This window comes from Aquila chrysaetos, chromosome 11, assembly GCF_900496995.4.
Source record: "Aquila chrysaetos chrysaetos chromosome 11, bAquChr1.4, whole genome shotgun sequence".
NCBI lineage: Eukaryota > Metazoa > Chordata > Aves > Accipitriformes > Accipitridae > Aquila > Aquila chrysaetos.
Genome location: NC_044014.1, coordinates 16,022,026 through 16,034,605, shown reverse-complemented (window position 1 = coordinate 16,034,605; position 12,580 = coordinate 16,022,026). Strand labels below are relative to the sequence as shown.

General features: G+C 62.9%; 1 protein-coding gene across 5 annotated transcripts in view; it reads left to right on the top strand.

The window, feature by feature from the left end:
- KCNIP2 (potassium voltage-gated channel interacting protein 2) overlaps positions 1-12,580 on the top strand; it is a 47,626-nt gene that overhangs the window by 17,778 nt on the left and 17,268 nt on the right. Inside the window, exon 1 of one of the 5 annotated variants that reach the window (XM_030029974.2) lies at positions 7,648-8,162. The exons of 2 other annotated variants lie outside the window; for them this stretch is intronic. In XM_030029974.2, coding sequence (XP_029885834.1) covers positions 8,045-8,162 — 118 coding nt within the window. In that variant the 5' untranslated portion in view covers positions 7,648-8,044. Of the gene's footprint in view, positions 1-7,647; positions 8,163-11,660; positions 11,806-12,580 lie in introns of those variants that run through there. 2 more of the 5 variants (XM_041127499.1, XM_030029976.2) reach the window with 2 other exon arrangements.

Here is a 12,580-nt window from a genome sequence, read left to right as displayed (position 1 = left end):
GACACAACTGCACGTGTCCCCTCCTGCCCCCCGTGTGCCATCAGCCGCCACAGCTATCTGAACGAACCGTGTCCCCGGCTCACCTCCCCGTGGCCCTGCCGCTGTGCTGTACGGGGGCTCCTCTTAGCGTCAGGCAGCAGCAACGGCACCGTGGCATGCACGGGCCGGGGGTCGGGCCGTGGCACCGGCCGTGGCACCGCACAGGCATTGCGTGGGCTGCCCTGGGCTCCCGCGCATCCAAGCTGGAGGTGTCCCGGTGCAGCCCCAAAACCTGCCGGCAGACAGCAGGGGTTTGGGCCAAGGAGGTGGGGGACAATGTTGCTCTCCAGTCTCCCTGAATTTGTCATTCATACCCTACGGTGGGGAGCAGGGCGGGTCCCCAGCGCAGGCTTGGCACTGGGAGGTGTGGGGCATCTGCTTCCCCTGCCAGAGCCAGAGAACGTGGCGGGAGCAGAGCTGGAGACAGAGCCTGGAGCCATGCTCTTCCTCCTTCCCATTGCTGTGGCTCTGGCAATGCCATGTCCGCTTTCGGGGCCCGGCAGATGCTCTGGGGACAGAGGCTGGCTCAAAATATCCCTTTGGGAGATGCCGCCCTTTGCACTCTGAGGCACTGTGGGGACTGGAGTTCCCCTGGGGCTGGGGCGGGGGAACAGTGGCTTCCTTGTGGGGGGACCAGGTTTGGGAGAAGCGCAGGCTGGGCGGCAGGGCAGGAGGCTGGCAGGGTGCACTCTGCAGTGGCACCTGTGGTGGCTGTGACCCAGGTGGAAGCTCTTCAGCAAGAAAGCTTGTGTAAAGATGGGCTCAACAGCCCTGCTTTGTGGCTTTTTTTTTTATTTCTGCTGGATTCCTGTTTGTCCTGCTGGAGGGAGGTGGGTCAGTGACCGAGTGGCTTTGCTGCCCTTCTGCAGAGGCAAGACATGTAGTTCCTGGTGCCAGCCTGGGGAGCATGTGCTCAGAGGGAGCCCTGGGATGGCAGCAAGCCAGCTCATGTCTCTGTGCAATGTGCTGTCATTGCAAAATACCTGCTGCAGGTTGCTAGGCGCAGGGGAGAGGACGGTCCCCTGGCTCACCCACATGGACCCCGTGAGCTTCTGTCTCGGTGTCAGTGCACGAGGGCCTCTCTGGAGAGTCAAGGGCCAACCTGGAGGGGTGATGCTCCTTTGGAAATCACTCACCAGTTCTGGACTGGTTGTAGCGCCTGGGGATGCTGGTGGGCAGCCAAGTCTGGAGGTGGAGTGGGTGACCTCGGTGCTGGCTCGTGTCCCTGCAGGCTGGAGTGGGGTGGTCTATGCATGCTGATGGAGAGGCATATGAGCACCCCTGTCCTGCATGGTGATCACGACCAGGGTGCACAGGACAACGCTTGGATCTCCCACCTGCGTGGGACATGCTGGGATGGAGCAACCTTCCTGGCCAGGTGGGATCTGGCTCCTAAGGAGCTGGATGGTGGTTTTGGGCTGGAGCTGCAAACTTTGTTTGCGGTCAGGTCCTGTGGGCTCTGGCACCCTCCTGTGGCTGTTCTGCCACCTCTCCTGTACCCCACGGGCTTTTGGGATGCTGTGGCCACCTTGGGCTGAGTTGTGCTGGCTGGTCCCTGCGGTGATGCTGTGGAGCTGAGTCTCTCTTCCAGTATGGGGGGAGCTGAGCTCTGCATTTGCAGGATTTGGCCTTGTATCACACAGCTCATGGGATCTGATCGTTGCAAGAAACTGTCCCGGTGTGTTTGTATTGTGGGTTTGAGTTGGGAGTGGGGCTCCAGGATACCGTAGGTTAGGACAAGGGTCTGAAACCACTGACCTGTCCCTGGGAGGTGGCAGGAGGGGACTGCTCACTGCTACCAGCCCAAATTTCTAAGCTTTTGGCTGGCAGCGGGTGGTCCGCAGGAAGTGGGTTCAATCAAGTTGTTACATTCACAGGCTGTCCCTGCATCTGTGCGTCTGCATTTGCTGAGCTGCCTGCTCTGCTTTGGCTGGCCTGGGCTGTCCTGTCCCCCACTGTGGGGTCCATGTACCTTGCAGCCCTTCCCTGGCCCAGGGCTTTGTGGATGTATTATTGTAGGGTTGCAAGCTCCTGCTGTGCTGTGTGTTGCACCCTGCTGTAGGGTCTCCCCAGACCTGGCTCAGCCCTGCCGTGACCAGTGCAGCATCCCCTGGTGCCTGTTCCCTGCCCCGGGGCACTGTCTGCGGTCTCTCTGTTGGGGGCTGCCTCCCCCCTTTGCAGGAGCACAGCTGGCATAACAGGCAGGGAAGGCTTGGTTTGGAGGGCATGGCCCTTCTTTTGGGGAGCAGGGGGTGATGTTATCCCATACCAACCCCTGGGGAGGCTCCTGCCCCTTCTCTTGGGGCCCCTTGTTCAGGCATTTATGGGGACTGGGCAGTCTGACTGATCCTGGCTGGATCATGCCTGCACCCCCTTTCCTATCCTCGAGGGAGCAGAAGCTATAATTTCCATCAGGTCCCTTTTTGTTCACTTCCTCTCCCATTAATAAGAGATGAAGCTTCTGAGATAATAGAGCCTGGATGGATGCAGAGCTGAGATCCTGCTGGTGCGGGGTGTGGATATGATGTGGAGAGGGAACTGCAGCTGGGAAAATGGGACTTGGGGAAGGGATGTGGCCGCCAGCCTGCACAAAGCATCTCGGGCTGGCTCTGGGAGCAGGGAAATCCCACTGCCGCCACGCGGAAGACTCTCTTCTGGCTCTGACATACTGTGCAAGCTAGCAACTCGCTGCCAGGCTGAGCTTTGGAGCAAGCAGCTCTCAGCCTGGGCGGTCTGGGAGTCTGACTCCTCTTCCTCCCATCCTTGCACTGATCCTCATCTCCTCCCCTGCGTGGAGCTAGCAGGAATGGATGCCCAGGTATGCAGGATGCTCGCAGTGCCGGAGGGCTGATGCCCAGGCTGATGCCCGGGGATGCAGGATGCTCGCAGTGCCGGAGGGCTGATGCCCAGGGATGCAGGACACTTGCAGCACTGGCTGACCAGAGCAGATGATTGATGCCCAGGGACGCAGGATGTTCACAGCGCTTGATAGTGGGAGCGGAGGGCTGATGCCCAAGGATGCAGGATGCTCTCGGTGCCGGCTCCCCTCCGGAAGGAGCATCCTTCCCTGCTCTTGGAGAGAGGCGGCCCTGGGATGCAGCAGTGCCTCATTGGTCAGAGGGACCTGTGGAGTCTGCGGGTTGCCATACCAACCTGCCTCTGGTTCCCGGCCAACCGGGGCGTGAAGTGCCGGGTCGAGCTGGTGGCAAGGGGCGGACCAGGAGCCGGGGGCAACCCGGGGCTCTGCCAGCCAGGGAGGCATCCATCTGCCTCTCCCGGAGAGCTGGCCGGCACCGCTGGTCTCCCCAGCCCCGAGCATCCCCCTGCCGCTACTCCCCACCTCTCTCTGCAACTTTGCTGCACGGAGGGGGCCGGCGGGCTGGCACGGCACGGGGGGGGGGCTCGCCCGGGCACCCCGCTCCCTCTCGGAGCTCGCCGTCAGCTTTTGTGAGCCTAAGCCCCGGGAGGGGTACCGCTGTCAGCTCCCTCGGCCCCTCTGGATCGCAGGCAGCCTGCACAGGAGCATCCCAGCACAAAACTTCCCAGCTGGCTGCCTGCCGCCTGGGAGCGGGGCCTGGCGGCTGCCGCGCTGCCAGGCGCTGCCTGTGCCCTCTCCGCCGGCCTGGACCTGCCGCCGATGCCCACGGGCTCGCTCCGGGCAAGGAAGGCTCTGTCCTCCCCCGGGCATCGCCTGCTGCTCGGAGGAGCTGGGGGGCTGTTTGCCGGCTGGGAGGGGGGTGCGACCGGGTCCCTCCCCAGAGCTGTGAGCTGGAGCCATGAGCCACTGCCAGCAGCGCTGCAAGAGGCAGCTGGGCCGGGTGATCCGCTTCTTCTACCAGTTTGTCACCGGGACCCTCTCCCAAGGTAGGTGCCACCCTGGGGGGGCACGGGGCTCTCTTCTGCGGGAAGGGGTCTCTGGTGGGCTCTGTGGGGTTATTTGGGGAGGGGGGGAAATGCCGTTTAGGTGCTGAGCGGTGCTGAGTGATTCAGCCCCAGGTGGAGAGATTGCACTGACTCCATGTGGGGCAAAGCCGGAGATGCTTACGGGAGGCAACAAGAGCTCCTGAAGGTCCCCTGTGGACCTGGGGTGACGGGAATGTTTTGTTTCGGGAGGGGACTGGTGCAGAGTGGAGCATGAAAAACTGCTGTGCCAATAAATCACAGCTGGTCTGACCCTTCCCTGCCGTGCCAGGCATCTGCCTCCTCTGGGGCCGGGGCTGCGCCCTCCATCCATCCGGCCAGAGAAGCCCTGGGTTTGCTCGCGGGCTGGGGCAGGGACACACCCTGGTGCCTGCATCCGCCTGTGCCCGTATCCTGGGATGCTGCCTGGTCCTGGGGACAGAGCTACGTGCCGTGTGCTCCCAATTTGCTGTCACAGCCATGGCGGGACCCGCATCCCCCTGCCAGCCCTTGCACAGCCCAGACAGCTGGCCAGGAGCCCCTCTCCTGGGTGTGAGCCCAGAGCTACCTCCTGACCCCAATGGGCACGTCTCGGGGAGGTTGTTGTGTGCCTGTGTTTGCTGGGATCCTGGGTGCCTGGCTCCTGCCCCCATCCCTGTGCTTGGGGCAGCTTGCCCTCCCTGTGGCCTGGCCTAGCTGTGGAGGACCCCTGGGCTGCCACCCTGGGCCACAACGGTGCTGGGGAGAGATGCACCGTGCCGGGAGCATGGGGAAGGCCTTGTTGGGCCAACGTGGCAGCATCACATCTTGGAGCGGGGCTGGGACTTGTGCCGCCTTTGCCGGGACCTAGCCTGCCTGGAAAAACCCTCCCAGGCTCTGTCCCCTCCTCACCCGGGGGAGCCCCTGGGTTTCCCCAGCCCGTGCCCGTCCCTGGGGCCAAAGGATGGTGGGGGCACCCTGGCGATGCTCTTGGCACAGCGCTGGGGGCTGGGACATGGAGCAGTATCTGCCCTGTGAGCAATGCCCAGCTGCCATGCCACCTCCCTGCCCGTGGGGACCCGAGCCCTGTGATGGAGGGTCTCCTGGCCGTGGGAAACACTCCCTGTGGGCATTTCCCATCAATTCCCGGCCCCATGGGCTCTTCAGGGCTCTGCAGAAGCCCACAATATGTCAGTAGGGGAAGAGGTGCCAGGATAAGTGTGGGCCTGACCAAGCAGTGTGCCAGGCTCCAGAGGCTGGGTGTGCCTGCAGGCAGCGCGGGGTCCGTCCCTGCTAGTGGGCTCCATTGGGCACCGGCCAACTAACCTGGAGTGGAGGGAGCAGAAGATGAGTCAGCTGAGTCCAGCCCTGGGTCCGAGGGGCAGAGCTGCAGCTGATGGAGCAGAGTGGGAAGGGGACTTCGGGGTGCTCCTGTCCCCACCACCTGCAAGGATGTCCTGCAGGTCCTTGTCCCAGTGTCCTGGCTTTCCAGCTGGGTGCTATGGGGCTGGGTCTGTAGTGGGTGTCCCCCCAGGACTGGGTCTCTGGGCTGGCCATGTGTGGTGCTGAGCAGCCCCAAGGGCTCGGCCCCGTGCTGTCCTTGCAGCCCTGCCAGGGTGTGCAGGGTGGCCATGGTGCACAGGGCTGGGATGGGCACAGAGGGCATGGCTGGCAGTGAGGCATCAGCTACCACTGCTCACCCTCTTCTCGGTGTCCTCCCAAGCTCTGGGACAAGCTGAAGTGGCATGAAACCCAGAGCCGGGCAGCTCTGTTCCCCCCGCTAAGGCTCAGAGCTCGGGGTTGAGAGTGGGATGTGAGGCTTGCACAGCCTTCCCCACTCTGCAGCATCTCCTCCTCCCCAGCCGCTGCTCCGGTCCATGTGGCACATGGGTCACCAGGATGCTGTCCCCCCTTCAGCCACTATCCTCCCCATTGGCCCTTTTTGAGGGGCAATGAGCCCCTTTGCCCTCCCTGCGTAGGTGAAGGAGGCCCTGCAGAGCTCACCACAGAAGGCACTGGGTGCCCAGCCAGACGGGCCCCGGGGTGGTGTGCCCTCCCGGCTGGGTGCCCTGGGGAGCTAGCCAAGGACGGGTCGCTGATGGGGGGAAAGAGAAATGACTCAATCAATTAACCAGATTAAAACTGTGACTTCACCTCCCAAAAATAGCATTTCGCCAATATTTTAATGTGCTTATTAATAATCTGCTCGCGCTCTGATTAGCAGCGAGGTAATAAGGGATCAGCTGTAACCTAAATTTAACTCTCCCTAATGGATGATGGCCCCGAGAACCAAAAAAAAAGGAAAGGCTCCTATCCATCAGGCTGCCCCCCCAGGGTGGTCGGCAGCACCCAAGGGACCTGGGCAACTGCTGCCCAGCTGTGCCCGGGGACCGTTGCCTCTGCTGTGGCCCAGCTGGTCCCAGGGCACATTTTGGGGGGGTAGTGCCCTAGCACCCTGCAGCACTGGGCTAGGAGCACCCTAGGGGTAGCCACACGGGTGGCTCCCAAGCCGGGCAGAGCCTGGCTGTGGTCAATGTGCGTGGTCCCCTCCCGAAGACGCAGGTCCCTTGGTGATGGGTGACTGCCCCGCTCCCTCCCCAGCTGCTCCTGTCCCGCAGTGGGGGACAGTCACCTGTGCCCAGCTTCTGGTGGTGCTGGGAGAGTGGGGACAGGGACCAGCCACCTGGCTACCCGACAGCTCTGGGTGTTGCCCCGTGCGTGCCTGCGGCATGCTGTGTGCACGGAGCTGCTTTCCGGACAAGAAACCCTGCTCCCGGGCACTTCTATTTATACACAGTGGGTGGCTGGCGGGATGGTTAATTTTAGCTGGGTGGCAGGGCTGCGCTGCCGGCAGCACTGGAGAGCCAGGGCAGGGGTGGCTGGGCAGGGGATGCTTCACAGCTGTTATTGTCACAGCCCAAAGTGGGACAGGCGGTGTGGACACGGTGCCAGTCTGGGCTGCCCATCCTGGCACAGCTGTGCCTGGGGCAGCATTACAGGGCCTGCTGCCCTCCCCGGCGCCGAGCCGTGGGTGCATGCCAGGGCCACTTTGCCATGTGTCCCCAGTGGATGCTTAGAGCAGCTGGTCTTGGGGGCAGAGAGAAGGGAAGGGGGGGATGGACCCAGACACCTGGGTTCTGTGCCCTGAAAGGCTCCTCACCCTAAGCCTGGGTGGCCACGTCCCCTGGCTGTAGCTGCAGGGGTAGGGATGGGACGTCTTGTAGGCAAAGAGGTGTCAGGGTGAAACACTTGGGTCCAGCATCTTCCCCAGCCACGTGTCCCGTGGGGCAGTCGATGGGGCCAAGCGTGGTCTGGGGACCGGACGTGTCTCAGGCATGGATGCAGCTAATCCTGCGGGGTTTGGGGTCTCTGAGCAAGTGTGACCAAACCCACAGTGGCACTTCCCAAGTGCACCTGGCGTTGCAGACCAGGAACTGGGCTGGTTGACTCTGACTCCAGGCTGAGAAAAGCGGATGCTGATCCCAGGCATCCCTGGGGAGGTGCTGCGCTGGGGTTCAGGGAATGAGATGCCAGCACCTCTCTGCCAGACCCAGCTCTCTGGGCCAGCAGGGCTGCAGAGACACCTTCCTTCAAGGCCCAGTGTCTGGAGCAAGGACGGACACAGGCACGTCAGTGAAGATCCTGGTGTTCGTGGATCCTGGGCCGCAGCATCATTCCCTGAGGAGCCCTGTTTCCAGGACTTGCAGCTCCTCCTGCAGGTTGGCAGTGAGGGGCTGAGCCCTGAGCGTCCTGGGGTCATCAGTGAACTCAGGGCAGCCGCTGGACTGCGGCAATGCCTTGCTGGCCCCGCGGCACGGAGACACAGCCACATGTGTAACGAGCCTCATCTGTTCTTTGCCCCCTGCTTCCTTCTCCTGGCTGATGGTGCCACTCTCCCCCCGGGCCGGGAGGGTTATTTTTAACTGTTTGCCATGTGCTGCCTGAGCACAATTAAGGTAATTGGTTTGGGAGCCTGGCTCTCACACAACGCTCCCAATTACCTGCCTGCCCGCCTCCCTGCCCGCCGTGGCCGGCTCCACCGGCGGGGGGACTGCCGGGACAGGGCTGCCCCAGATAGCGCGGCGGGGCTGGGTGGGGGGCGCGAGCGGGCACAGGGGATGGAGCCATGGAGAGGACATCCCTGCACAACGACAGCCTGCTCTATGCCTCCCTGATTGCCATCCTCCTCCTCATCTCCTATTGGTTCACCACTCGCTGCTTCAAAATTATCAGCGGCATTGAAGGTATGGGGTTGGGGACACGGGGGGACAGGGTGACGCTGGCCCGTCCTGTCTCCTTCCACGAGCCAGGTGGTGAGGCGAGCCGGGCTCTTGGTGTGGGAGAGGGGGATTGGGGACCCCCATCTCTGCCTCTCTGGGGCACCCCGATCTCCTCCTCAGTCACTTTATTTGTTCCTCCTGGTACTGGTCCTGCTCCACTGTGTGCGACAGAAGCCGGTGTATGGCCACAGCCGAGCTGCGGCGGTGCCCAGGGCTGCTCCGGGGTCATCCAGCTCTGCTGTGCTGCCGGTGTCTGGGTACCACTGCCCCTCACTGCGGGACAGAGATGTAGACAGGCTCCCTGGAGCCTCCCGCTCTGTGGGGAGTGCTCAGTGCCGATGCCAGAGCTCAACCTGCATTTTGGGGCTCTTGGTCCCTTTGGGCATGACCTATATCTTTGCTCCTCAGCTGGCGTGTTGGGGAGCTCCAGGATGTGGTGGGGGTTCCAGTTTCCCCGGTGAAGGGTCTCTCCAAGCTCCGCTGCAGTGGGATGTGCATGCCGGGGGCTTTGGTGGGTGAGACCCCCAAGGCAAGGAGCAGGGCAGGAAGGGTGGCACTGGCGCCTCATGTCTGGGGACATGCAGGGCCTCTCCTGCCCAGGGTGTGCGTTTCTCTATCCATCTGTGTGACCTCTCCCTGCACGGCTCAGCCAGGGCCTTGTGACTCTTCCCATGGCATGGCCAAATGCTGGCTGGCTGCAGGGGCGGGGAGCCACCCCTGGGAGTGATGGCCCTTGGTGGGGTGGGGGGCAAAGCTCTGTCCCACTTCTGGTGGGGTGCGTATGTTTTGGATGGCCTTTCAAGCATCCCTTGCAGGCGGCTGTGGGTCTGGCTCCATGGGCGAAGCTCCACGTGTGGTTCCATGTGTCTCCTCCAGCCTGGGGGCAGCTCCAGATGAAGGAGCATCCCTGGGGACCTGGGTGAGCTGAGGGGGTGGTCCTCTGACACCCCCAGCCCATCTGGAGTTGCCCTCAGTGGGAGGGGATGTGCTCTGGGCAAGCAACCCTGGTGAATTTGGGGGTGCTGGGAGATGGGCTCTGGCATGGTGTGTGGCACTGGGATGTGGGACCGGCGCCGTGTGCCTGTGCTGGTCCTGGTGGGATCCTGCATCATGCTGGCAGTGAACAGTGGAGGGCTTTTATTAATGGCCTCAGCACAGAAATGAGTAATCCTGACATGGCGGCCGGCGGGTGATTTATTGCTGCTCTGCTGGGGAGGCCGGCTGGCACGGGACAGGCACGAGGGCAGGCAGGGAAGCTGTTGCTCGGTGGCTGACCTGCCGCTGTGCCCTTCAGCCCCAGTATCTTGCGATACCAGTGGAGACGCATGAGGGGCCGACGACAGTCTGCTCATGTAGGCTGAGCAGGTTTGCTTGGCAGAGGAGCTGCCCCAAACCCTCTTTGCTGGGATAAGTCGTGGCTCAGGCTGGAAGGGCTCTTCTACCGCTGTTTCTGGACAATATTAGGATGCATAAATAGCCCCATGGCATGTGGGACAGGCATCGGCCCTGGGAGCAGCTGGAGGCTCGGGGAGAGAATGGGTTGCAACCAGGGCTCAGCAAGAAAAATGGCTTTAAAAATGCAGCTGGTGTCAGTGGGAAACTTCCTCTGAGAGTGCAACAGGCCTATGTCACCCCGTCTCTGAAGGGACTGGGGCACAGTCGGTAGCCAGCCGGGTGAAATACAGGCTCAGTGCCTGGAAACTCACCTCTTTCCAAGAAAAGGAAATGTCAGGTCTGAAAACTTCCAGCCTGAGGGATGTTTCCCCAGGGAGGACTTTCATCGCTCTCACCAAACTGCCTCTGATGCATCGCTGGCATCTTTTGCTGGCGTCAGAGCCTTGGGAGCACGCCCCAGGCGGGCAGGAGACGCCAAGCCTGGTGGCACGGAGCCGCTAGATAGCCCAGCCATGCCATGACCTGGGACCGAGCCACCAGCCCTCTCCACTCCCTGACAGGGGACAAACCTGCAGCCTCCTGGGCTGGAAATGGGGGCCTGGGTGGGGGTTCTGGGCCTGGGGGGTTGGTGTGGGGCAGCCCTGCTGGGAGTGCTTGCCAGCATCAGCCAGCATCTCCGCCATCCCCTTCCCCCCACGGGGGTGTCCCAGGGTGACGTTTCTTCCCCTGGTGACATATTCCGCCCCCCCGGCACAAAGACAACAGGGAGGAAAAGGGGCTTTCTGCCATGGTCCTGTCTGCAGGGCCCTTTGTGGGGTCAGGGGGACCCTAGAGCTGGCCAGGGGGTCTGGGCATGGCCACCCCACCTGTACCTGGGGCAGCTGGCCTTGCTCCTGGCAGGGAAAAGGCGGGGTGGGCAGCAGCGGAGGCATGGGGGCAGCCCTGCTCTCTGCCTGCCACACTGGTGCTGGAGCTGGGACAAGTCTTGTTTGCTTCATGCCCCATGTGGGACTCATCCACCCAGGGATGGGCAGTCCCAGCAGCATCCCTGGGGGAAGCTGTGCACCCCAAGGGGTGCTGAGCCCCAGTGATGGGGCAGGGACCGGCGGGCCTCTGGCTCCCTGGTGGTCCCTGTGGCCTGTGATCGAGCAGCCTGGCAAGGGCTGGGACACTGTTAAAAAAAAAAGCGTAGGAGCTAAATATAGCCCCATTGGCTGTGCGTGGATGTGTGCTCGAGGCACGCGGATGCCTGGGTTCGCCCACTAACTCCAGCTGCTGTGTGACCTTGGCTGGGTCTCTTGGTCCTGCTGGGTCCCCAGCCCGTGTCCCCTCCTCTCTTGCCTGTTGCTGTCCTGCCTGTGGGTCTGGCAGCATCTCCGGCATTGTGCATCGCAGCACCCGCTCCTGGCCCGTTCCCCCACCCTGCTCCCCGTCTCCCCTTGGCTCTCCCAGTGAGACGGCTGGACCCATCCACCTGCTCAGAAATGGGGCAGCTGGACCTGTTGCCCCAGACACTCCCCAGGAGAGAGAGGGTTGTGGGAACCGTGGGGTGCTCAGCCATGGTGGTCCCTGTGGGGGAGGCACTCGTGTGGGGCACAGAGGACAAGTCTGAGTCATCCCTATCCTGGATGTTTAGCCAGTGCCCAGCGTCCTGTCCCTCCCCATGTCCCCCCCGGGAACCGAGTGCCTTTTAATATCTGTGGCCCGTTTCCTTAGCAACTGCATTAAGCAAATCGATGGAGGTGGTGTCATTGGAATGGGAGGGCATGCCTCCTTCCTCCCCCGGCCCCCCCATCCCTGCCACCCCCCCCCACGCCTCCCTCCACTTGGCCTCTCTCCACTCTTACTCACAGGCACAGCCGTGCTCTGCCTGGGCTCTTGGCCGTGGCTCCTCGAGCCGCCCGCCACAGCCCCGTGCTGACCCCTTGCTCGCCCACGGCTGATGGCGGGTGCCCCTGAGTAGAGGGGTGACAGCCGATCCCCCCTCAGGGACAGAGGCGGGGGTCCCTGGGGATGCGTGGTCCGGCGGCTGCGGCGCTGGGGTGAGGGGGCTCCAGGACTGCAGTGGGGAGGGGGTGTGGGAGCGTGGGGCCATGAGACACCCCCACCATGAACCTGGAAGGCCTTGAGATGATTGCGGTGCTGGTGGTCTTGGTCCTCTTCGTCAAGGTGCTGGAGCAATTTGGCCTCTTCGAGCCCGTGTCCTTGGAAGGTAACGGGTGCGGGCGGTGCTGGCTCCTCCAGGGACATGGGGGGCAGGCGGTGGGTGTCCAGAGCTGCCCCCAAGGATGCTCTGAGGCTGCTGCATCCACGGGAGAGTCCTGGGACATAGTATCCGTCTGCTGTTCATAGGGGTGAGCAGAGGGTTCCTGGTGCAAGGATTGGGGTGTCCTGCCTGCTCCGTGCAAGGTTCCAGTGGCTGGAGACGTGGGGAGGGGACAGGGCTGGCAGGGTGTCTGCTGCATGGTGGTGACTTTGATGTGTGCTGGGGTGCTGTGGGCTGGGACTGTGTGTGAGCGTGCAAGTGGACACCAGGGTGTTTTCCAGCACCTCTACAGAAGCAAGGTGTCCCCAGGGGCCGTGGTCACCTCACCATGAACATGAGGTGTCAGACTCAGCACCAGCCTGCAGAGCAGCCAGGCCTGGGCAGGATGGGTGCCTGCTGCCCTCCCTGCTCCTGGCTCTCCCCAGGGCCCCTTGTGGCCCTTGGGCAGGGTGGGGGGACACAAGGGGTGCTGCCTGGCTGGGGACAGACTATGTAAGGTGCTGAGCAGTGTGTGTGGGGCATGCTCGGCGGAACCCTGATCTGCTTGGGGGACTCTGTGCATGGTGGGAGGGTGGTCAGGACTGCTTGGCCCGTTGCTCCCTGGAGTCCCAGGCATGATGGTTGTGTGAACGGTCTCCCAGCCCTGCCAGCCCCTGCTCATGCCTGCAGACACCCACCTGAAGGATGCTGCAGCTTGCCCAGCCCTGGGCATCAGGGCACG